This window comes from Xyrauchen texanus, chromosome 7 (assembly GCF_025860055.1).
Source record: "Xyrauchen texanus isolate HMW12.3.18 chromosome 7, RBS_HiC_50CHRs, whole genome shotgun sequence".
Taxonomy (NCBI): Eukaryota; Metazoa; Chordata; class Actinopteri; order Cypriniformes; family Catostomidae; genus Xyrauchen; species Xyrauchen texanus.
In genome coordinates, this window is record NC_068282.1 from 31,555,863 (window position 1) to 31,578,759 (window position 22,897).

Consider the following 22,897-nt stretch of genomic DNA (forward strand, 5'->3'; position numbering starts at 1 on the left):
AAAATTACATTACTTGTTATGTTGTATTATATTCACTTTTTTCAGATATAATTTATGTCTTTGCTATAATGACAAATGTTCTTGTATTCCCAAGCAGTTGCTAAAGACAGAAGATAACAGAGACTGTCTGAAATTTTCCACTGTGTACACAGTAGTAGCCTACCACAAGAATCTGGGCAGGTAACCTAATATCAACAATCTCATCAACATAAACAAAACTGTGTCTCAGGGCAATCACACAGATAACAACAAACCTACTGTAAACGTAACTTTCAAATGCTCTGTGATGTGAACTGGTGGAGCAATGATCCAAGTTACCTCAAATGCGGCATGTTCCCTTTTTGGCTTCACAAAGTTGAATGTCAGGAATGTGGATGATTGCAGCAATGCACAGTTCATTGACCAGACAAACTGTGGCAGACTCCGTTCTCAATCTCTTTACAGCTCTGAGGAGGCAAATCACTCAACTGGAGTGACTGATAAGGATAGGAGCCACATTAGACCACGTTCAAGATCCTTCTATGCTGTTGACACAGATGATGTAGGAATTGGGCATTTTAGCAGGTGTAATGCTATGAGACCAAGAGCGAGATCACTCAATCTCAATGAGGATGGGAAACGAAACACTGGTGGGTTTAGAACCACTAAAAAGCCACCAATCAAAAGACCTAAAGCAAATTCAAGCAAAAGACCCAGCAAAGATCTTACAGGTTCGTAAGTTAAGTCTTTTGAACATTTAAAAAAATGATGCTATAAAGAAATAGAATCATAAGGAAGTATATACAGTTCAATAGGATGGTATAACCTGTGTCATATTTAATATGTTATTTTCTTCATGTTTGTAAACATTAGTTATAAAACATTTAAAAAAATGAGAAAACCCATTAAGTTATTTTAATCTCTAAGAAAGTTGCATCTTTCAAATGTCAAAGATAGCATTAACAATAGCCTAATATCAGAGAAAATTCTGAAAGACATTTCACCACTTTAACAGGAAGTAAAGGAAGTTTAAAGGGTCTACCCATGATGACCATTTCTGAAGTGAATAACTGGCAGATAAGCTCCTGTTCTGGCATGAAATATGGTCAGTATGTAAACTGGGAAAAAATTGACCCAGAGGCAGCTGTACGTTATCAGAAGATCCTCTCAAGTCCATCGCAGGGCCACACATAGACAGACATACACTCACACTCACCTCCACATCCACACCTAGGGCAATTTTTTTGGAGACACCAATTAACCTAGCCTGCATGTCTTTTGGATGGTGGGAGGAAGCCGGAGTACCCGGAGAGAACCCACGCAGACACGGGGAGAACATGCAAACTCCACACAGAAAGGCCGGGGCAACCAGGGTTTACAAATCACAAGTGACTTATCAAAATATACATAAAAATTTTCTCAAATAACTACTGTCTGCAATTGCCGTAAATTGTTTCGACATACTTTTTTTTTTTATTTTTATTATCCTTCAACAACACAAACAAACAAGGTACATCAACAAATCTCTGAATATAACCTCAATTGTTCAGCCATAGGTTGAGCATAGCTAGTACAAAGAACAGAAAACACATGAACAAACCAATAATTAAATAGAAAAAAAAAACTAAAATAAATAAAAAGGGACTTTTTTAATTAATTTAAACGTATCCAAAAGAGAAATCAGTTTAAGGGCTTTCTGATTTTTAACAAATTTTAAAGATTTGCACAAGAGTTTAACCTCATTCTTCCAGTGATTAAAGTTGGGTTTAGATTTAAACCATCTGCATTTATGAATGAAAAACTTTCCAAAACATAACAAGAAATTAATACTATAAATTTTTAGACCTTAACCAATTCTGCACCTCACTCCAAAAGAGGCACCAGATCACAATCAAAGAAGACATGCTCTAGATTTTCAATATTTGTTTCACAAAAAACACAATTATTCACATCAAAATAAAATTTCAATCTTAACAATTCTTTAGTAGGATAAATCTCATTTAAAATTTTGAAGTTCACCTCCTTAGCTTTAGGAGGGAGAGGAAAAGACAAATAATTTTTCTTAATTTTTTTTATTTCAACCTTATCAAAATCTTTAAGCACGTATTCCCATCTAATTGGGTTTAGGTAATAAGCCTGTAAAAAAAAAATTCTAATGACTCTATTTGTAAATTTTTTATCACAAAAATCATAACCTTCTAAGGAGAGCTGTCTCAGTACTGGGGAGATTTTGGAGTACAACATGTCTTCTTTAACTATTAATCTTAACGCAATTGGTATAGCTCTAATCATTCTATTACAAATATTAACGGTACTCTGTACTTGGAATATCTCACAAAACTCTCTATACAGTAACAAATTTCCATTATCATCCAAGAAATGGGCAATAGCCCAAATCCCTTTAGATATCCATTCTTCAAGATATACAGATTTTCTGCCAAATTTTATATATCTACTATTCCAAACTGGAGTGTTGTGAGGAGTGAAGTTATGTTTGAACAATAGTTTCCAATAGAGCAGCACTTGCTGATGGAAGGATGAAAGTTTAACTGGTAACGAGGTGCACTCAAAGTCACAACATAACAGAAAGTGTATTCCCCCCAGTTTGTTAAAGATAGCATTGGGAACAATAAACCAAAAGGAGTGGCTATTTTGAATGAAGGATTTTAACCATTTCAATTTCAAAACACCATTCATAATGTCAAAATCGATAGCATTCACCCCACCGTCTTCATATTTTTTAATCATGTCCTCCTTTTTAATGTACTGACACTTATTTCTCCAAATAAATTTAAAATTCACCTTAGTTATTAATTTAATCATTCGTGTCGATATGGGCAAGGAGAAGGCTGGATAGATGAGTCTGGACAAACTATCCATTTTAGATAAAAGAACCCTTCCAAAAATTGTAAGATCCCTCTGCAGCCATCTATTCAATATGAACTTACATTTATCTATGTTATTCAACACATTTTTATCCATAACATCTTTATCTTTAGAAATAATAATCCCCAAATATTTAACTTCCCTTTTAATTTGTATATTAGATAATGACTGCAAAGGAAACTCATGCAGTGTTAACATTACACATTTGTTTAGGTTTAAATGTAGCCCCGAAGCGTTAGAAAACTGGTTAATAGAATGTAAAGCTCATGGAATTTGATATTCATTCTTTAGAAACAATGTTGTATCGTCAGCAAACTGACTTATAAGTACATGTCTATCCAACACTGAAATACCTTCAATACCATTATTTTTAATCAATATAGATAATAACTCTGCAACCATTATAAATAATAATGGTGAGCTTGCCAGTCACCACTGAAACAGAAGAATCCTGTTTTAGTTGAGGTCTGCCTTCTTTCTTTTTCGACTGTTTTCCTGTCTTTCTGCTACTGTTTTTATTGTTTCTAAACTAAAGACTGTTCTTTAATATATTAGCAGAGCACAATGTAATGGTTCCATATTTTATTTTTAAACTGTGGTGTTTTCATTTGAACTGTTACAGTGCTAAAACTTTAACTCTGTGTTACTCAGCTTTTTTGTAAATGAATCTGAAAGAAATGTTGAATGAAACACTATGATGTTTTGGCCCAACCATTTGAATTATTACAGTGGGGGGAATTTTAATTTTTAATTATTATTATTTGAAAGAGATTGTGAATAAAACTACTGTATATTGTAATGGCCAAACTAATTAAAAGAAAATAGTTGACATCGTTTCTGCTTCTGGGGTTTTAAAATTGCTCATTATTAAAATTGCTTATATTTTATAAACTTGTTAGTTTTATGAAAACACTAAAAATAATAAACACTGGGGGCTCTTAAATTTAACTTAATGGATATATACAGGGATGACAAAAAACTAAATTAATCAAAAATGTGCTTTATTACTACATTTGTTTACAAGTAACTTTATTCAAGTAATAAAATCAATAGGATTTACGTAATATACTGTAGAATTTCGCTTTTTTTTTGGTCACTGGCGGCCACCCCATTTGGAGGCAGTGCCCCAGCATGCCCCACCCCACCCCCACTCCCCACTGAAAATGCTCTAGACACGCCCCTGATTGAAAGACGATGCACAAAAGGGCGCTCAACACAAATTGTGTGTGTGCGTGCGTGCGTGCGTGCTCACATGTCTGAGGACTTTGTATGTGCTCATCTAAAGGTTTGATGCTCCTGAACTCTAAATATTTCTGTATTTGTAGTCCAGTGGTCCATTTTTGCTGTGTGTTTTCAGACAAATTTAGTTTTATAATTTATTCCGATTGGATTAAATAATAATAATTAAAAAAAAAAAACTGTAAATTATGATTGCTGAATCATTAAATTTTAAATAAAAATGGACACAAATAGGCCTATAATGTGTGGTTAGTGAAAGGTACGACATTTTACGTTTGTAACTATTAGGGAGACTACTGTTGTTTAGGAGTATGCCAAACGATTCTATAAAATGAATTAGACAATAAACAGGAAACAAAAAATGTCACGACAGACCTCCTGGGAAAAGAGTGATGTGATAAATGTGACGAGGCAAAGTGAGCGGTGCAAATTAATTGCTTATTTTTTCAAGAACCAATTCATTTAAACGAACAGATCAAGTGAATCGATTCGGTGAATGATTTGACTCTTCAGCGCTGCTAAGCAACGAAACAAAACACAAAACCCCTCCGTTGCCTTGATACGATTGTTTGACTCCCGAAAACCATAAGCATTTCCGACACACATTTCACTCTACAGACGTGTATCACAATGGCAGAAGACACGCACGAAGTCCCACAACTTGAGTTGGAGGCTGTTATTGGCTTTAATGGTAAGGCACACTGTAAACCCGCCATTGTTGTTGTCAACGTACTTGATCCACTGATCTATATATATAACGATATGATCGAGATGATGGATGTTGTATATATATAGATCAGTGACTTGATCTCATCTTTAACCTAAACTAGCTAGTCACAGTATTTGCTGACATGAAAGTAATTCAACTGCAGACTTGTTCTTTACCAAAGATTTACACTGTTTATACAGGGCTTGTGTTTTCTGGACTCAAAGTGCATCCAGACAGAGAGCATCTAATTTACCCTCTGGGCTGCACTGTTATAATTAGGAGTCTGATAAGTGGAAAGCAAGCTTTCCTTCATGGCCACACAAACAATGTCTCTTGTATTGCTGTGTCCAAAAGTGGACGCTACATTGCATCTGGACAGGTCACTTTCATGGGCTTTAAGGTGAGCTGTTTCAGTAAAAAGCGGGAAAGTGTTCATTCAATATTGTGTGTGAGTGCCTTTTAAAGTTATGTTTCACCTAAAAATGACATTTCTCTCATCATTTACTCACCCTCATGCCATCCTAGATGACTTTCTTGCTTCTGCTGAACACAAATAAAGATTTATAGTAGAATATTTTGTCTCTGAAGCAGAGAAAATCCATACAATGCCAATTAAATAGTGGCCAGTCCTTCGAAGTCCAAAAAGCACATTAAATGCAGCTTAAAGGTAATCGACACCACGCCAGTGGTTAAATCCATATCTTCAAAAGTGATATGATAGGTGTGGGTGAGAAACATAAATATTTAAGTCCTTTTGTACTATAAATTCTCATCACCAAAAACAAAAGAAGAATATGAAAGTGAAAATGCATAATAAAAAAAGGACTTAAATATTGATCTGTTTAAATATTGTTCATATCGGTTCGGAATATATGGATTTAACCACTGGAGTCATAAGGATTACTTTTATGCTGCCTTTATGTGCTTTTTGAACCTTCAAAGAAGGCCACCTTGAAAGGAATGTTCCGGGTTCAATACAAATTAAGTTAAGCATTTTACCACAAAAATACATTTTGACTAGTTCCGCCTTTTCTTTAAAAAAAACAAAAATCTAGGTTCCAATGAGGCGCTTACAAAGGAAGTTAATGGGGGCCAGTTTTTTTTACATTAAAATACAAACTTTTTCAAAAGTATTGCCACAAGACATAAAGGATATGTGTGTAAACATGAGTTTAGTGTGATAATATCCCAAATAAACCTTTTCTGTGTAAAGTTATAGCCAGTATCACAACTTCGTTACCATGATGACAAAAAACCCTAAAAGGACTGTAAAACGACTCGGTTACTAACGTAACCTCGGTTCCCTGAGAGGAGGGAACGAGTATTGCGTAAGTAGCTTACGCTATGGGAAAACTCAGTTTCTCGAGAAATATTGAAGTCTTTATTTAAAATGCATTGCAGCTGCACAGCAGACAGCAATGAGCGAGGCAGCTTGGTCATTGGCTGTGCTGCGGCAACTTGCTCGAACCAATGACGGGGCGACTCTGAACGCGCGACCAATGAGCGCCAGCGCCACGCGCTCAGAGCCCGCCAAGATGGGCATGGCTAAGGCTATATATTAGGCGCCCCGTCATGAGAGTTCTTTAGGTTCAATCGACTGAAGCGACTGACCAAGCACAAGCACGGCAGCTTACGCAATACTCGTTCCCTCCTCTCAGGGAACCGAGGTTACGTTAGTAACCGAGTCGTTCCCTTTCGAGAGGTCTCTCCTATTGCGTAAGTAGCTTACGCTATGGGAACACCATGCAAAACGCCGTACGTGCTGACTTCGCTCTATAAAGCCAGAGGCTGATGCCTGAGCCTTAAAGCAAAGTGATTATTCAACGAGCCGGCCAACGGCGAGCTATATAATGGGATAATACAGAGCGCCTTTGCCCCAAGGTGGCCCATAAGCCAGCGCTATAGCATCTACTATCCAGCGCGATATTCGTGGCTTTGAAACTGCGAGACCTTTAGTGCGGCCGCCAAAGCATACGAATAATTGTTCCATCTGTCTGAACGGGGCAGAACGTTCCAAGTATACTCTGAGCACCCTGACCGGGCAGAGTAAATTAGCGTCGCTTTCGTCTGCTGAAGACGTGCTTGGCCTAAGGACAACTCTGCAGTCATTAGGTCCAAATTCCAGGCAAGCAGCGCTTGATGACAGCGCGTGCAGGTCGCCCACTCTCTTGACTGAGGCGAGTGCCAGCAAGAGCGCAGTTTTGAGCGAGAGCTGTTTAAGGTGCACGGTTCGGAGAGGTTCGAACGGGGCACACTTGAGTGCGTCCAGGACCGTGGCCAGGTCCCAGATCGGTACCGAGGGGGGTCGAGGAGGGTTCATCCTCCTAGCGCCTCTTAGGAAATGAATGATTAAGTCGTTTTTCCCTAATGAGCGTCCTTTATCAGGATTGTGTGACGCCGCTATGGCAGCCACGTAGACTTTGAGCGTGGAGGGTGTGCGGCCCGCCTCCAGCAGCTCTTGCAAAAAGGCGAGTACGCTTGGTATCTCGCACGATTTGGGGTTCAAGCTCTTGGTATCACACCAGTCACTGAACACTTTCCACTTTTGGGCATATAAGCGCCTCGTAGAGTGCGCTCGCTCCTCAGTGATGGTTCTCAACACTCCGCTGGGGAGGTTCTCTGGAACCCGTTGAGGGGCCATGAATGAAGGGCCCACAGATCGGGGCGGGGATGAAGAATCATCCCGTTGGCCTGCCTGAGTAGGTCCAGCCTCAACGGAATTGGCCATGGGGCAGATTGCATCATCTGCATCAGTTCTGGAAACCACGTCTGGTTCTTCCAGAGTGGGGCTACCAGGAGCACTGCACATTTCACCTCCCTGATCCGACTGATGACCTGAGGTAGCATCGCGATCGGGGGAAAAGCATACAAGGGGCGGCTCGGCCAGACTTGGGCGAGCGCGTCCGTGCTCTTTGAGAAGAAAAGAGGGCAGTGCGCATTTTCCCTGGAGGCGAAGAGGTCGACCTCTGCTTCGCCAAAGGTTTGCCATAACCACTGAACCGTCAGGGGATGGAGAGATCATTCTCCTGGGAGAAATTTGTCTCTGGACAGCATGTCCGCGCCCTGGTTCAGGATGCCTGGCACATGCGCTGCTCTCAGCGAGCGCAGGTTGTGCTGTGACCATAAGATGAGCTCCCTGGCCATAGAGTGCAGGGAGCTCGACCTGAGTCCACCCTGCCGATTTTTATACGATACTACCATCATGTTGTCTGTTCGGACCAGTACGTGTTCGTTTTTCAGGTACGGAAGCAGGGCTCTGAGAGCCAAGGCGACCGCTTTCATTTCCAGACAGTTTATATGTAGGCGCTTTTCCGGGTTTGACCAAAAACCGGAGACAGGCCTGCCCTCGTAAAGGGCCCCCCATCCTATTTTGGAGGCATCTGTCGTGATCATTTTCTCCGTGTGTTCACGCCCAGACTCACGCCGGTTTGATACCAGTCGACGGCCTTCCAGGGCGTCAGGGCTTTTATACAGCCATGATTCGCTCTGATTAAAAAGTGGCCCAAGTGCCACGCGTGAGTGGGGACACGGCTCTTGAGCCAGCGTTGGAGAGGACGCATGTGCAACAATCCTAGCTGGAGTACAGCTAATGCCGAGGCCATGAGACTGAGTATCCTTTGAAAGGTTGCAAGGCGCCGAATAGCGAGCGCGCGCTCTGATGAGAGGCGCGCCGTCATCTGCACTGAGTCTAGCACTATTCCCAGAAAAGAGATATTCTGGCTGGGGGATAGCACGCTCTTTGAAAAATTGATTCTCAGACCCAGACATTCTAGATGGCTGATAATCCAAGATCTGTGCGTCGTTAACTGACTCTCTGATTGTGCTTGGATTAGCCAATCGTCGAGGTAATTCAGTATTCGCACTCCCCGCTGTCTCAGGGGGGAAAGTGCTGCATTCATACATTTCGTGAATGTACGGGGGGCCAATGATAGGCCGAATGGTAGTACTGTGTACTGGTATGACTGTCCCTCGAAAGCGAATCTCAGAAATGGCCTGTGATGAGGCGCTATCGGAATGTGAAAGTAAGCGTCTTTCAAATCCACTGATAGAAACCAATCCCCGGGGCGAACTTGCGCGAGGATATGTTTGGTCGTTAACATTCTGAACGGGCGAATCTTTAAAGCTTTGTTCATATGTCTGAGATCGAGGTTGGGCGGAGGCCACCGTCCTTTTTCGGGACGAGAAAGTAGTGGCTGTAAAAACCCGCCTCGCTCATAGAGGGAGGAACAGTTTCTATAGCGCTCTTCTCTATCAGTTTGAGCACCTCGGTGCGTAGAACATGTGAAACATCTTTCCTCACTTTCGTCTCGACCCCCGCTGAAAAGCGGGGTGGTCTGCGAGCGAATTGAAGCGAGAAACCGTGTTTTATTATGTTCAAAACCCATTTCGGCATGTCAGGGATTTTTTCCCAGGCTTTTGCTCGCACAGATATGGGCTGAATGCTGGCTGGGGGCGTGTCGCAGTGCCCTGCCGGCGAATTGCCTTGTGCTAACACTGAGCTTACAGCTCTCAGAGGCGCGGGAGCGCGCTGAGCAGCTTTGTTGAGTGCCGAGTGCAGGGGTGCGTGTGAGATTACAGGCACGCGCGCTATCTCCGTAATGCTCGCAGCATGAGCTGGAGAAATGTTTGAAACTGTATAGACAGTGTTTTTGGGTGGGGGTGCATACATTGTAATTGTAAAACTTTCATAAAGCTTCCCGTTCTTAGCGGGGAGTTTCTTGGCTTGCGTGTCGCATCTGTGATGCTCGCGGCATGAGCCAGAGAACTGTTTGAAACTGTATGGGCAGCGCTTATGGGTGGGGGTGCATATACCGTAGTAGGCACACGCGCCATTTTCATGAAGCCTCCCGCTCGCGGCGGGGGGTTTTTGGGCATGCATACAGTGTTTGTGTGTAGGGGTGCATGCATGACAGCAGGCACGCGCGCTACCTTTACAGTATTTCCCGCTTTTACTGGGGAAGTGTTTATAACTGTGGGAACAGTGCTTGTGTGTAGTGGTGCATACATGACAATAGGCACATGATCCACATTTATGGGGCGTCCAGCTTGAGCTGGGGAAGTATTCGGCACTGTTTGGACAGTATTGATATGTGGGAATGCGCACTTTAGTGTGGACACGAGACCCCTTAGTGACACAGGCAGAAAATGACTCTTTTTGTGATTTCTGTGTGTTGCCGTTAAAACGGCGTTTGATTGCAGGTGAGCGAGTTCTGTGACTGACCCATTGACTGCTGTACAGACATTTCCAGCCGCTTGTAAGGGGACTGGGTAATGTTTTACATGTTTTGGAGAGAGTGGTCCGGCTTTTGCGAGACACGCACTCTCTCTCTTTCTTCCTATGGCTAGGAAGACTTACGAGGCTCCGGGTTCAGCACGATCTTGGGTCGAGGTCCCCGTCGCTCAGGCGGCTGCTTTCGGTTAGCGGAACGCGAGCGGCGTCGAGCGTCCGTTTCAGGTCTGGGCTGGGAGACGGGAGGCGCCGCCCTGGCTCGCTGCTGCAGCTGAGGCGGTCTCTGGCGGCTCTGTGACGAGCTGGAGCGCTTGGGCAGGAAGTGACGCATAGCCTGCGAATTCTTCTGGGCTTCAGTGAAGCGTTCAGCGAACTCTCTTACCGCCGGTCCGAACAGGCCGCTTGGGGCGATAGGCGCGTCAAGGAATGGCGCCTTATCCGCGTCCTTCATTTCTGTTAGCGTCAGCCACAGATGGCGCTCAAGGACAGTCAGGTTAGCCATGGCCCAGCCGATGGATTGGGCGGTGGCTTTTGTGGCTCGCAGGGCTACATCAGTGGCGCTGCGCAGGTCCTTGAAAGCCTCAGGTTCAGGTCCAGACTCGTCCATGGTGTGGAGAAGTTTGGCCTGATAGACCTGCAGAACAGCCATGGAATGAAGCGCTGACGCAGCTTGGCCGGCGGCGGCATATGCGCGACCGGCGAGAGGAGCGGTGGAGGGTGGGCACAGATGGTTGGCCATAGCCTCCACCGAGGTGAGCGAGGAAGAGAAAGAAGGCTTCAGGCGAGCAGAGTGCGGGGCTTTCCACGACTTTGTGAGTTCTTTGTGAACTTCGGGGAAGAAAGGGGAGGGTCTCTGTCGAGGGGCCTGCGGCGCCCTTGCAGGAACCACTCGTCCAGCCGGCTGTGGGCGGGTTCTTCCGGAGAAGACCAGTCGAGCTCGAGGTCTTCCACGGCTTTAGACAGGATGCGGATGATCTCTGAGTCCATGCTGGTGCCCCTGCTCGTGTCCGCTAATGTCGACGGCGCGGGGTCGAAGGCCGAGCCCGGCCAGTCGTCGGATGCAGCGTTAATGGAAAGGCTGTCATCCTTTTCACCGTCGTCCCCTGACGTGCCGAACGAGACGAGACCCACTGCTCTGGAGGGGTGCTGGTCTGCCTGCGTGAATTGAACTGGCGGCAGGGAGTCCTCGGGTGGTGGTGAAGCACGCGGGGACTGGCCCGGTGTGACGTCACTGAAGTCTGTGTGCTCTGGCGGCCTCCGTGAGCGCCGCTTTTTCTTGCGCGGCTCGAACAGAGGGGATGGCAGCACGGTGGTAGCAGGCTCGTTCGCGGCGAAGGTGGCAAAGCGAGCGCGCAGCTCGGTGAGGCCCAGGGAGTCACATTCGGGGCATCCGCCTCGAGTGAGAGCAGCTTCTGCATGGTCAGGTCCCAGGCAGCGAGCGCAGAGAATGTGACGGTCCCCGTCAGGAAGAGGGCCTCTGCACGAGGCGCAGGTCGAAGCCATTTGAAACAATGCCTCGAATTTGCTCTTTTACTAAAGGACAAAAAGCGTCGCAGAGGCGAACACTTGCAAAGTTATTGCTTTTAGTAAAAGGATATCAAGGTGATGCGCGCCGGATGGCATAGCAGAAGGCTTTGAAGGCGTCCTCGTAGCAGTCCTGCTGTAGGCTTGTTGACAGCGGGCGAAAAGACTCCAATAATCCGGAGGATCCAGCGAAGAGAAGGTCTTTGCTGAAGGAGATTAAATCTAAAGAACTCTCATGATGGGGCGCCTAATATATAGCCTTAGCCACGGCCATCTTGGCGGGCTCTGAGCGTGCGGGCGCGAAGCGCGCTCATTGGTCGCGCGTTCAGAGTCACCCCGTCATTGGTTCGAGCAAGTTGCCGCAGCACAGCCAATGTCTGCTGTGCAGCTGCAATGCGTTTTACATAAAGACTTCAATATTTCTCGAGAAACGGAGTTTTCCCATAGCGTAAGCTACTTACGCAATAGGAGAGACCTCTCGAAAGGGAACTGACAATTTAAACAACTTTACTGCTCAAATAATACACAAGTTTTAACAGAAACATTAATGCAAGTGCTTTTATACATTTAGAAGCTTCACGTTTCTGTGTTTAAATCCTCCATAAATTTGCCACATTCGCTTTTATTGTCCCCGTTCACTCCCATTGTAATGGCCTTACTCTAACCTCTAACCTTTTTTTTAAAGAAAAGGAGCAATGAGTCGAAATTAATTTTGTGGTGATCAACTTTATGCCACAAATGCTGTCGATTATGCTTAACTTGTATTGAAGCTGGAACATTCCTTTAACTTGCATTCTAACGCCCGTTTCACACATACTCTGTGTGCAGTGCATATACGGTGCGTATTGCGGTGCGTATACGGTACAGGAGCAGCACGCGCTATAGTGCTTTCACATATGCTGCGTTTGCAGTGCGCTACTGATCCGCAGTTTCTGTGTGCCACAAAATCAAAAATGTGTAAGTAACTTTGACATTGTTTAAGACATTGAAACAGTATGAAAATAAATTTTAATCATTGTGATTCTTTGTTTTACATGTAGTTCGAGTTGTTGACAGAAGAAAAGCTATCGCGCTATATCTGTTGCTAAGAAGGAGAAGAATGAGACACATTTGGGTTCACTCTGTCTTTTTTTAGGGTCAAAAAATCATATATGATGGCATTTTGCAACTTTTGGGACTATAATCATACTTTTTTGTTTTTCTTGACCCTGTAATTTAGTAACTGTAGAACACATTAACTGTAATTATGCGTATATGATGAAATTATTACAGTTACTTGTCAATCTATGTCTATTTTAATGTGAATGCTGCCACTTTAATTCAGTGTGGTGCAGCACAGCAAAAATAGACTCGGTGCAGAAACGATCGCTGCACTGCTGTATACGCACCGCAACTGGAACGGATTGACGGACTGCATCCGCGTGCAGTTTGAAAGCTCTAACCTGTTAACATGGGTACGGAAAAAAATACGCACTGCATACGCACTGCAAACGGAGTATGTGTGAAACGGGCGTAAGGACCTACAGAACTGAGATATTATTTCTAAGAATCTTCATTTGTGTTTAGCAGAAGAAATAATGTCAAACACGGCATGTGGGTGAGTAAATGATGAGATTATTTGCATTTTGGGGTGAACTATTCCTTTAATAACATTCAGTAGATGCTTATTTTTACTGAAGTAGAACAGTTATCCCTTAGCACAACATCCTTATGTGTAATGAAAAGTCAAATGAGATGACCCTTTTTCACCACAGGCTGATGTTATTATCTGGGACTATGAGAAGCTGGAGATTTATACCCGTCTCGTGCTCCATAAAGCTAAAGTTGAAGATCTCAGCTTCTCCCCAAATGAAAAGTATCTAGTAACTCTGGGTGGTCAAGATGATGCAAGGTAAAATTTTCACACTGATCTGGGATAAAATTTTTGATTTTATATTTTAGGACTGTTGTTGTTTCTTCCCTCTAATTTCTAAGCATGGTGTGATTAATACAATTTTACAATGCCATACCGTTCAATGGACGAAAATCACATTATACTAACTTTATTTTGCCATATACACAGTCATTTCTAAGCATATGCATGTTTACCTTATGCTTTTAGTATTGTGGTGTGGAACATCAAAAGTAAAGAGGCAATCTGTGGCAGTCCTGCTTCAGCACAGAGTGCTGGTCACTGCCTCACCATCGAGTACACCAACCTCAGTGATGAAATCTTTGTCTCCGCTGGAAAGTAACTCCAACTCTTTGGTTCCTTTTTTCAACAGGACAATATGACAACTGCTTATAATATTTTTTTCCCCCATCTCGATCAAAAACATAACTTTCGTAGTATAATTAAGCACACTTAGTCACTAATTATTATTTCGTTTTTTTTTTTTTAAACGTATAAATTGTTGTTTTGATGCATTATACAGTTAGAAATCAGTTGTTTTTTATATTAAATATTCTACAAATAGTTGTAGGTGTGGAATAAAGTGCTTATTGCTTTCTACAAGTATTGAATTGGTGTTGTCATGGTGTATCTTAAAGTGGAAATCTACGTGTGTGGGAGCTTGATTTGGCCAACAGGAAGATCCGAGCCACAGAATGTCAGACAGGGCAGCTCAAGAGAATTGTCAAATGTATTGAGGTTAGAGTTCACTCATTTTTACTTGCTTATACCATGGAAAGATTATAGAACGTCACCAAATACATTATGTGGTTTTTCTTTTCCCCTGGTGTGCAGATCCCAAAGGATGATATTTATTTCTACTGTGGAACAACTAGTGGGGATATTCTGAAAGTGAACCTAAAGACTAGGTTGCTCAACAGCTGTGGTCCTGTTAAACAAAAATTTAGCAAGGTGATTTATTCAACTATTATTTAATAGCTGTATACAGTAGCCTGTGGATGCAATTTGTGATCGAAATAAACTGGTATATTTAAATGCATAGTTCTCAAATTATGCACTGAAATTTTTGTATTTTTCTTAGACATGTTTCCTTCATTGAGTTGTTTGTGTTGGACAGTACAATGCAAGAAATATGAGTAAAATGAGACAGGTCAAACAAGTTTACGTAGTTAACAGATCCTTTGGATTCAATCTCATTTCACCAAGCAGTTTGTCTCATTCTTGCAGGGAGTGAACACTCTGAAAGTTCTGAACACTGGTGATATTTTAGTCGGATCAGGAGATGGCATGTTAACAATGTGCTCAGGAGGAAATTTCAAAACTATTAAGTGTGTAAAAACCATCCTTTCTTCTTCTCATTCTACCTTTTACTTTCTTTTTCTTTTTTTTTGTACTTTTGTGTTCCCATTTTTCTTTTATTGTAGTTGTACTTCTTTCCTCCTTCCTTTTATTTAACTGCCACTATTTATGGATAACTAATTATTTGGCATAGGAGTGTCCAGTTGGAAGGAGGGGTGACCTCAGTAACCCTGCGCGGAGAGGGGCAACAATTCCTTATCGGAACAGAGTCAGCACAGATCTACAGTTTTGGCTACACTGACTTCAAACCAGAGCTCATTGCCACCAATCATAACAGTGCTGTAAAAGATGTGGCCTTTCCTTTGTGAGTGATACAGTAAAATGTTGTGAATAAATACAGTGTAACATGCTGTGTGAGCTCCGCTCTTCTGCCACTAGAGGGAGACATAAACTCTGCATTGCAGGCTTAAAGGAATAGTTCACCCAAAAATGAAAATGATCTCATCATTTACTCACCCTCATGCCATCCCAGATGTGTATGACTTTCTTTCTTCTTCTGAACACAAACAAAGATTTTTAGAAGAATATCTCAGCTCTGTAGATCAATATAATGCAAGTGAATGGTGACCAAAATTTTAAAGCTCCATAAAGTACACAGGCAGTGTAAAAGTAACTCAAATGACTCCAGTGGTTTAATCCATATTTTCCAAAGTGATCTAATCTATTTTGGGTGAGAACAGACCAAAATGTTAATCCTTTTCACTGTACAGCGTGCCATTACAGTCTCTAGGCGTGATCAAGATTTCAAGCTCGATTACAGTTCCTAGTCCTTGACACATGTACAGAGAGCTAGATGGTGCTAGGAGACTGCTGATGTCAAGATTCATAGAGAAAAGGAGATATATTTTGGTCTGTTCATACCCAAAAATGACTGAATCACTTCAGAAGACATGGATTTAATCACTGGAGTCTTTGTCACCCTAATGCAGCCTTTATGTGCTTTTTTTTGGAGGTTAAAAATTTTGGTCACTATTAACTTGCATTGTATGGACCTACAGAACTGAGATATTCCTTTAAAAATCTTTGTTTGTGTTCTGCAGTATAAAGTCAAACACATCCAACACAATCTCACTGAGAAATCATACAGATTAGTATGAGTTGACTATATAGAATAAAATCATATGAGTTGGGTCATACAAATTCGTACGACTTTTGCAAAAGCCATTCATTTGAATCTCCCTTGTCTAAAATGCAACAATTACTTTCTTCTGTCATACAAAACATACTCTTTATGCTACAAATAATCCTTATAGACTCTACAGTTAGGTTTACTTATGAGGTTTGGGTTAGGGCATACAATTAATAAACATGTACACAATGAATGTCACGCAGAACTTTCCCTTTCTTCTGCATTACACATCCAGGTATTTTCACGTCTAGAATTCGTACAAATTCATACGATTTCACCAACTCTCACCAAATTCTCATAAGATTGTGTTGTAAACATCTGGTATGTAGGAGGGTGAGTGAATTTTCATTTTTGGGTGAACTATTCCTTTAAGACGAAGTATAGACCCTACATCTATTTGTGCAAACACTCTCACATTAACTTTCTCTCATTCTTAACAGTGGGACTTCAGAGCTTTTTGCCACCTGTTCACAGAATGATATCAGGGTGTGGCATGCTGAGTCCTCCAAGGAGCTTCTGCGTATCATGGTGCCTAACATAACCTGCAATGCTCTGGGCTTCATGCAAGATGGCAGGAGCATCTTCAGTGGTCAGTCTCACAGAATAATCTGTTAATCTGTTTATGCATGATTAATGTCACAATCTGCAAAATTGTGACCCCATGAAATGGTTTGACAAATGTCGTTTTCTGTGACATATTTCTATTGACATTCCTATTGGAAGCTGAGATGGCACATATTACAGGTCTTTTTCCTTTTTTAAAAAGCCAATAACCTTTTGTTTATATAATAACCTGGTTAAAGATACACTTGACAGCTTGTACAATGGATGAAAACAATTATGAATTGATTTAGTTTACCCGTTTGCTTGCTTGACTGAGGAGTTGAATACAATTCTATAGCAGCTCAAATAGTTTTCTTTCTTGTATACCTTTTTATCAGCTTGGAATGATGGGAAGATTCGGGTTTTCACCCCTGAAAGTGGGAAACTGAGGCTGATAATTCATAATGCCCACAGTATGGGAGTGACTGCCATAGCAGCAACCAATGACTGCAAGAGGATCGTCAGTGGAGGGGGAGAAGGACAGGTACAGCATGTCAGAGACAAATCTCACAATTAAAATTTCTTGTCTAGGATTAAGTAAGGGATAATGCAATTTCAGCCAGTCATTATCGCAAAATAAACCTTGGGGTTTCTTTTATAATAATAAACAGCTGATTGTACATCCTCCTGCTTATTACACAGCTACTTACAATGCAAATAAATCGATAGACATTAAATATTGTGTTGAAATTATTTTTATGGAAAAGAAAGAGGCCGTTAAAGGTGCACTCAGTAACTTTTGTCTTTGTGTCATCTTGGATTTACACTGACACCTAGCGGCTTGGATGCAGCATAATTTTAAATAAATAGTTTTCAGTTTCAGATGACATTGTAGAAATTTAGTATTCACAGTCACAGTAAAAGTGTCAAATAACAGGACAGTTACTGAGATTTAGCAAGTAGTATTCGGCTTGTCATGTAATTCTAACATGGCAGCCTCCATGTGTGGACCCTCTCCGGGTAGATTAAAACAAAAGGTTACTAATATGATTGGAGTCTTAATTTTAATGTGAGTGGTCATGATTTCCTATATTGAAAAATTACAATTCATGTCTTTACGAGTTAAACTTTTTTAATGAGGAAAAAATTACTACGTGCACCTTTAAGTGATATGAGGGATGCAAGAACTTGCTGGAGGAAATCAGTTGCCTGAGAAAATGGTCAGTTATACTGTATGTTTTATGGTATCAGAGACTATTTTGCAGAGACGAGCCACTTCTTTTAAAATGGGATAAATTGGAATGTGCAATGGATGTAGAAAGGAATCCTAAAGCCTTACAGGTAAAAGAGCCAATCACCTTTTAGATACAGACATCGACTGTCAATCAACTCGAGAATGCGCATGTGCATTAGCAATGTAAGCCAACCAAATTGTTTTTTGAAAGTGTAATCTGAGGTAAGAAGCACAATTTATGATTCCAGTGTTGTCAGATTTTACTGCTGATTTGAAATATGTTCTTTGATCATAATCTTGACCAACCGTTTTTGAGACTTCGGTGTTCCCCCATTCAAGTAGATAGGAGCTGAACTTTCATGTCTGTAAATGGCTTCCCGAGAGCATTCCAAAGATTGCCATCAGTGGATTGACTTGCTAGAAAGACTTTGTTGGAATCCTTCACACTGTTATTTTAACATTGTGATCAGCAGTATTAATGTGTGAATACTTCATTGATTCCTTTCTAGTAGTTATTTATCTGTAAAAAGTGAACACTCGTTTTATAGAATAAATGTATTCTTTGACATCTATTTGTAATGAAGGTGAGGCTTTGGGAGATATTCCAGAACTCTTATCGACTCATTGAGACCATGAAGGAGCATAAAGCCACCGTTAACTGCATTAAGATCAAGAGTAATGACAAGGAGTGTGTGACAGCCAGTTCTGATGGAGCCTGCATCATCTGGGACCTGGTGTAAGTTTAAAGAGTAAGATCATACAGTAGAAGTTTAATGTAGACACACTGAAAAAAAACAACACTGCTCAGACAGACATAAGGAAATCATCAGGTTTGAACTCACCCCAGGCTTGTTTTATTCTTTTTTTCTTATGGGCTAAAGCTTTTCCCAACATGACAAGCAAAATAACTTGTTATTCTGATAAGCACAAGCTTGTTAAACAGTATGTTAAAAGTTAAGTTAAAGTGCTGTTTAGCTGTGAGAAGAGATATTCTATTTGATGTGGCTTGTGACCATATCTGTTCTTCTCATTTCTCATCCAGGAGGTTTGTGAGGAATCACATGGTCTTGGCCAACACCCTGTTCAGTGTTGTATGCTACCACCCTGAAGAATACCAGATCATCACTAGTGGCACTGATAGAAAGGTACTACATCTAGACTGGTGTGTGTGTGTGTGTGTGTGTGTGTGTGTGTGTGTGTGTGTGTGTGTGTGTGTGTGAGAGCGCTTGTATTTATCACTTTGTGGGGAACAAATGTCCCCATAAGGATAGTAAAACCCGAAATTTTTGACCTTGTGGGGACATTTTGTTGGTCCCCATGAGGAAAACAGCTTATAAATCATACTGAATTATGCTTTTTGAAAATGTAAAAATGCAGAAAGTTTTCTGTGAGAGTTGGGTTTAGGGGTAGGGTTAGGTTTAGGGATAGAATATATAGTTTGTACAGAATAAAAACCATTATGTCTATGGAAAGTCCTCATAAAACATGGAAACACAACGTGTGTGTGTGTGTGTGTGTGTGTGTGTGTGTGTGTGTGTGTGTGTGTGTGTGTGTGTGTGTATTTGAGAGCTAGAGCCAGAGAGAGAGTTGGCTAGGTGAGAGGGTAGCAAGAAAAAAACAGGGGAAAAACACAGGAACAAGCTGACAGAAAGCTCTCCCAGTCTCCTGTGGATGTAGTATGATCCGCTCATTCTACTCTATGCCAACATTGGCCATCTGCTAGTCTTATGGCACAGCATCAGTATCCAGTGAAAGACCATAGCGTACCAGAATAAGTATGGTCGGGTCTGTAATAAACATGTCTGTGTGATACGTTCATCACACAGATGCAAGGGAATAAAGGGCAACCATCAATAGTTTTGAAAACATACACTCTCTCAGCTTTGGAAATAAGAGTGTTTTGTAATTTGCTCAGTTCAGTCTGAAATTGTATACGGTTCACATTTTATACAAGTACAATAATTTAATGTAAAAATTGGTGCTAATTGTGAAATGAGATGAAAATGGTCCAGAGGGAGTAAAACATTTCACTTGAATATTTGGTGCAAATGAAGAATACATTTGTTCAGTTTATTTCATTATAATCTAAGTCAGTGTACTGGTGGTAATTAATAATACCCCATACTGTAGCCAAACAAATGTGAATCGATTGTTGTCAAGAAAAGTAGCCAAATCCAGCACAGTAGGTACAGCTTTTGAGAGGACACAATGTTGGGGTCATGCTGGATACCCAGTGCTGGCGCAAAGCCTGCTGGAATAGAGCCATCCTGTTGAAGCATACCAGACCTTCTCTGTCTGCTGTTCCAATAGTGCTCAGTGCCTACTGAAAATATTTTAAACTTGCAAGTATTGTTCTGTCATAAAGCTTCATGAAAGTTCTTTTGTTTTGTTTTTCAAAATTGCATTGTTGAATTCACAGCCTGTGTCTGAAGTAAGAGGCTTGATACATTCAGTTGGCATGTTTTGATGAATAAAAAGCTTTTTGATTTAAACTATTTCTTATAAAATTATTAATCCAATTATCAAAAAAGGAAACCCATACTACAACAGTGAAAATCCCCATTACTGCTGAAATGCAATCAGTTGTTCTCAGAATTTACATTTATGTAATATCTGTTTTATACAAATATCAGTTACAGATGCAACAGCTCCAGACAAACATCACTGATGGCTTAGAGCCATTGACGTTTTCTCAAGTCTCACTATAACTGTAATGTTTGCAGGAACGAGAGAAGAGTGGGACTGGATCTAAATGCAGGCTTTTAATTAAAATTCAGAAAAATAAATACAAGAAACCAAAATCATATGAACAGAACAAACCACTACAGCCATGAATGGAAAAAACAAATCAAGAACCAAGACACTAGACACATGCAGAGTGACCCTTGGTGGTCACCAGGGTAATCCTTACAATAACAAATTACATCTTTATTTTTCTGTTTAGATTACATCACATATAGCTGTTTGCTTTTGATCTGAGTGCATCTTGTAATACATGGTTAGAAATGACTTTGTCTTTTGGAAATCAAATTCCTTGTTTGTCTGTCTTTTATTTGTCTCACTCTCTCCCTCTTCACTTCTATTAGATTTGTAATTTGTCTTAATGGATATTTGTTTTAATCTTATTTTGGCTATGTAGCTGGATGAATGGTAGCATCAACTTTTTCAAAATAGAAAACACATTACCTCTATACTCCCCGAAATACTTCTGGAGGAGTTCTTCTTTGTTCTTTGTTCAGGGGTAAAAAGAAGTTCGAAACAACCGAGCACTATTTGTGAACATTTAGACATCCACCACACCAACGTTGAAGGTGTTTAGAAGTACATTTAAATAAGAGGACGTTACATGTAATGTGACATTAAAACATGTAAACAATGACTTTATGTTTACATTTTGAATTTATGACGCTAATGCGCTAACTTGCTATACACGGCCATAATATGCGTTGGTTACACTGTTATTGTAATTTATGATGACATTGATACTATTGCAAAGATGAGTGTATGAAAGTGTTCATATGTAGAATAAAGACAAAATAATGATGATATGCATATCTTACTTGAGGCAGATGTGTGAATGGCTTTTGCTGCTGATGGCACATGAGTGAATGGGGACTTGAGACGTTTTGGCCAGATTTTGTTCTAAATGACATCACACCTGTTTGAAGTTAACAGTGCCTTTACATAATACAAATTATTTTTGGCTTGTGCTTTCTACAATAACCTTTAACTTAACTTGATTGTTTTCTCCATTAGAATGAACATCTAGACTAGACTAAGGCATAAGCAGATTCTTACATGCAAACTTTGCAAATTGTTTTACAGATTGGCTACTGGGAGGTGTATGATGGTTCTGCAATCAGAGAACTTGAGGGCTCCTTGTCTGGGGCTATAAATGGCATGCACATTTCTGAGGATGGAAAATATTTTGTGACTGGTAGTTACCTCTTAGTATTTTTTCACATACATGGTTATTTTTACTCCTACTTTTTAAATTCTGTCATATGGTGGATATAACAGTAACAACATGTGGCACAATATAATCAGTTTCAGAAGTATTTACAGGCCTAAACAGTAACAAATAGTTAATTACGAAACAGTTGGATAAATGTCAGCTCACCAGATCTAAATTAAACACTCTAAATTAAATTGATCACAGATTGATTCTGCAGTTTAATTTGTGTTTCTTGGCAAAATGAGCTCACAGCTAAATATCTACTAAATATCTACTGTAACTCCTCTTTCAGGTGGAGATGATAAACTATTGAAGCTCTGGCTCTACTCTGATGGTGAAGTGACCCACGTCGGTATCGGCCACAGTGGCAGCATCACAAATGTGAGGATTTGTCCCAACAGCAAATATATTGTCAGCACCAGTGCCGATGGAGCTGTCCTAAAATGGAAATATCCACAAACCTCATAGAATCCTAAACAGATCATCTGACACAGTTCTTGAACACTGCATTGCATTTGGATCTCTGTTAAAGAGACATTTTCAGATTTCTGTGTTTTTTTTTTCTTTTAGTTTAATACAAAACTTATGCCTGACATTGGCTAAAGATTCAAGACATAAAAATGTATAAACATAATTATATTGCTGTTACACATCTTATTTACAGCAAGAGCAATGCATACATGATGTATGGCCATTCGGATTACATTTACTATACAGGACATAAAATGAGAAAGTAATTTTGCTCTATAATCTGCTGTAGCATATTATATAATACATTATTTTACTATCTGTAATGATGTTGCTGGCAATGACGATGAAGATGATGTAGGAGTGATGAACCCAAAAGCAGTTTAGTTTTCAACCATGGAATCCCAAAACCCTGACAACAAACGTGAACTAAATATAAACATGATCTAAACTAACTTAACATGACTTGGCATAAAACATGAACTTGACTTGGATAGACTTGGCATGATATGATACAACAAAGTTACACTCACAATACCTGACACAGACAATGGCAAACATTAGGGCTTAAATACAAGGACATGGTTAACAAGTAAACAAGACAAACAATCACAAGACTAAACTATAAACAAGATAACAAGACTAAATTTACTTTAACCAATGAAAAGACAAGACTTATAACAAAGTAATAAAACAGTGAACCAATGAAAACAAGACACATGAACAGGGGAATCACACGAGGGAACAGGAA

The 22,897-nt window shown here is 40.7% G+C and overlaps 1 protein-coding gene across 2 annotated transcripts; it reads left to right on the forward strand.

Moving 5' to 3' along the window:
• The first annotated feature begins 272 nt into the window (after positions 1-272).
• Positions 273-22,156, forward strand: cfap52 (cilia and flagella associated protein 52). Of its 2 annotated transcripts, XM_052129544.1 has the most exons (15): positions 273-710; positions 995-1,084; positions 5,014-5,213; positions 13,322-13,458; positions 13,669-13,797; positions 14,097-14,196; positions 14,293-14,409; positions 14,686-14,786; positions 14,951-15,121; positions 16,387-16,535; positions 16,888-17,033; positions 18,308-18,459; positions 18,766-18,868; positions 21,549-21,660; positions 21,971-22,156. In XM_052129544.1, exons 1-15 carry the CDS (start codon positions 305-307, stop codon positions 22,144-22,146), a joined length of 2,289 nt encoding a protein of 762 aa, XP_051985504.1. In that variant the 5' UTR covers positions 273-304; the 3' UTR covers positions 22,147-22,156. The 2 variants fall into 2 exon arrangements, with proteins under 2 accessions (XP_051985504.1, XP_051985505.1); XM_052129545.1 differs by lacking the exons at positions 273-710; positions 995-1,084 and adding an exon at positions 4,165-4,795.
• The last annotated feature ends 741 nt before the right edge of the window (positions 22,157-22,897 follow it).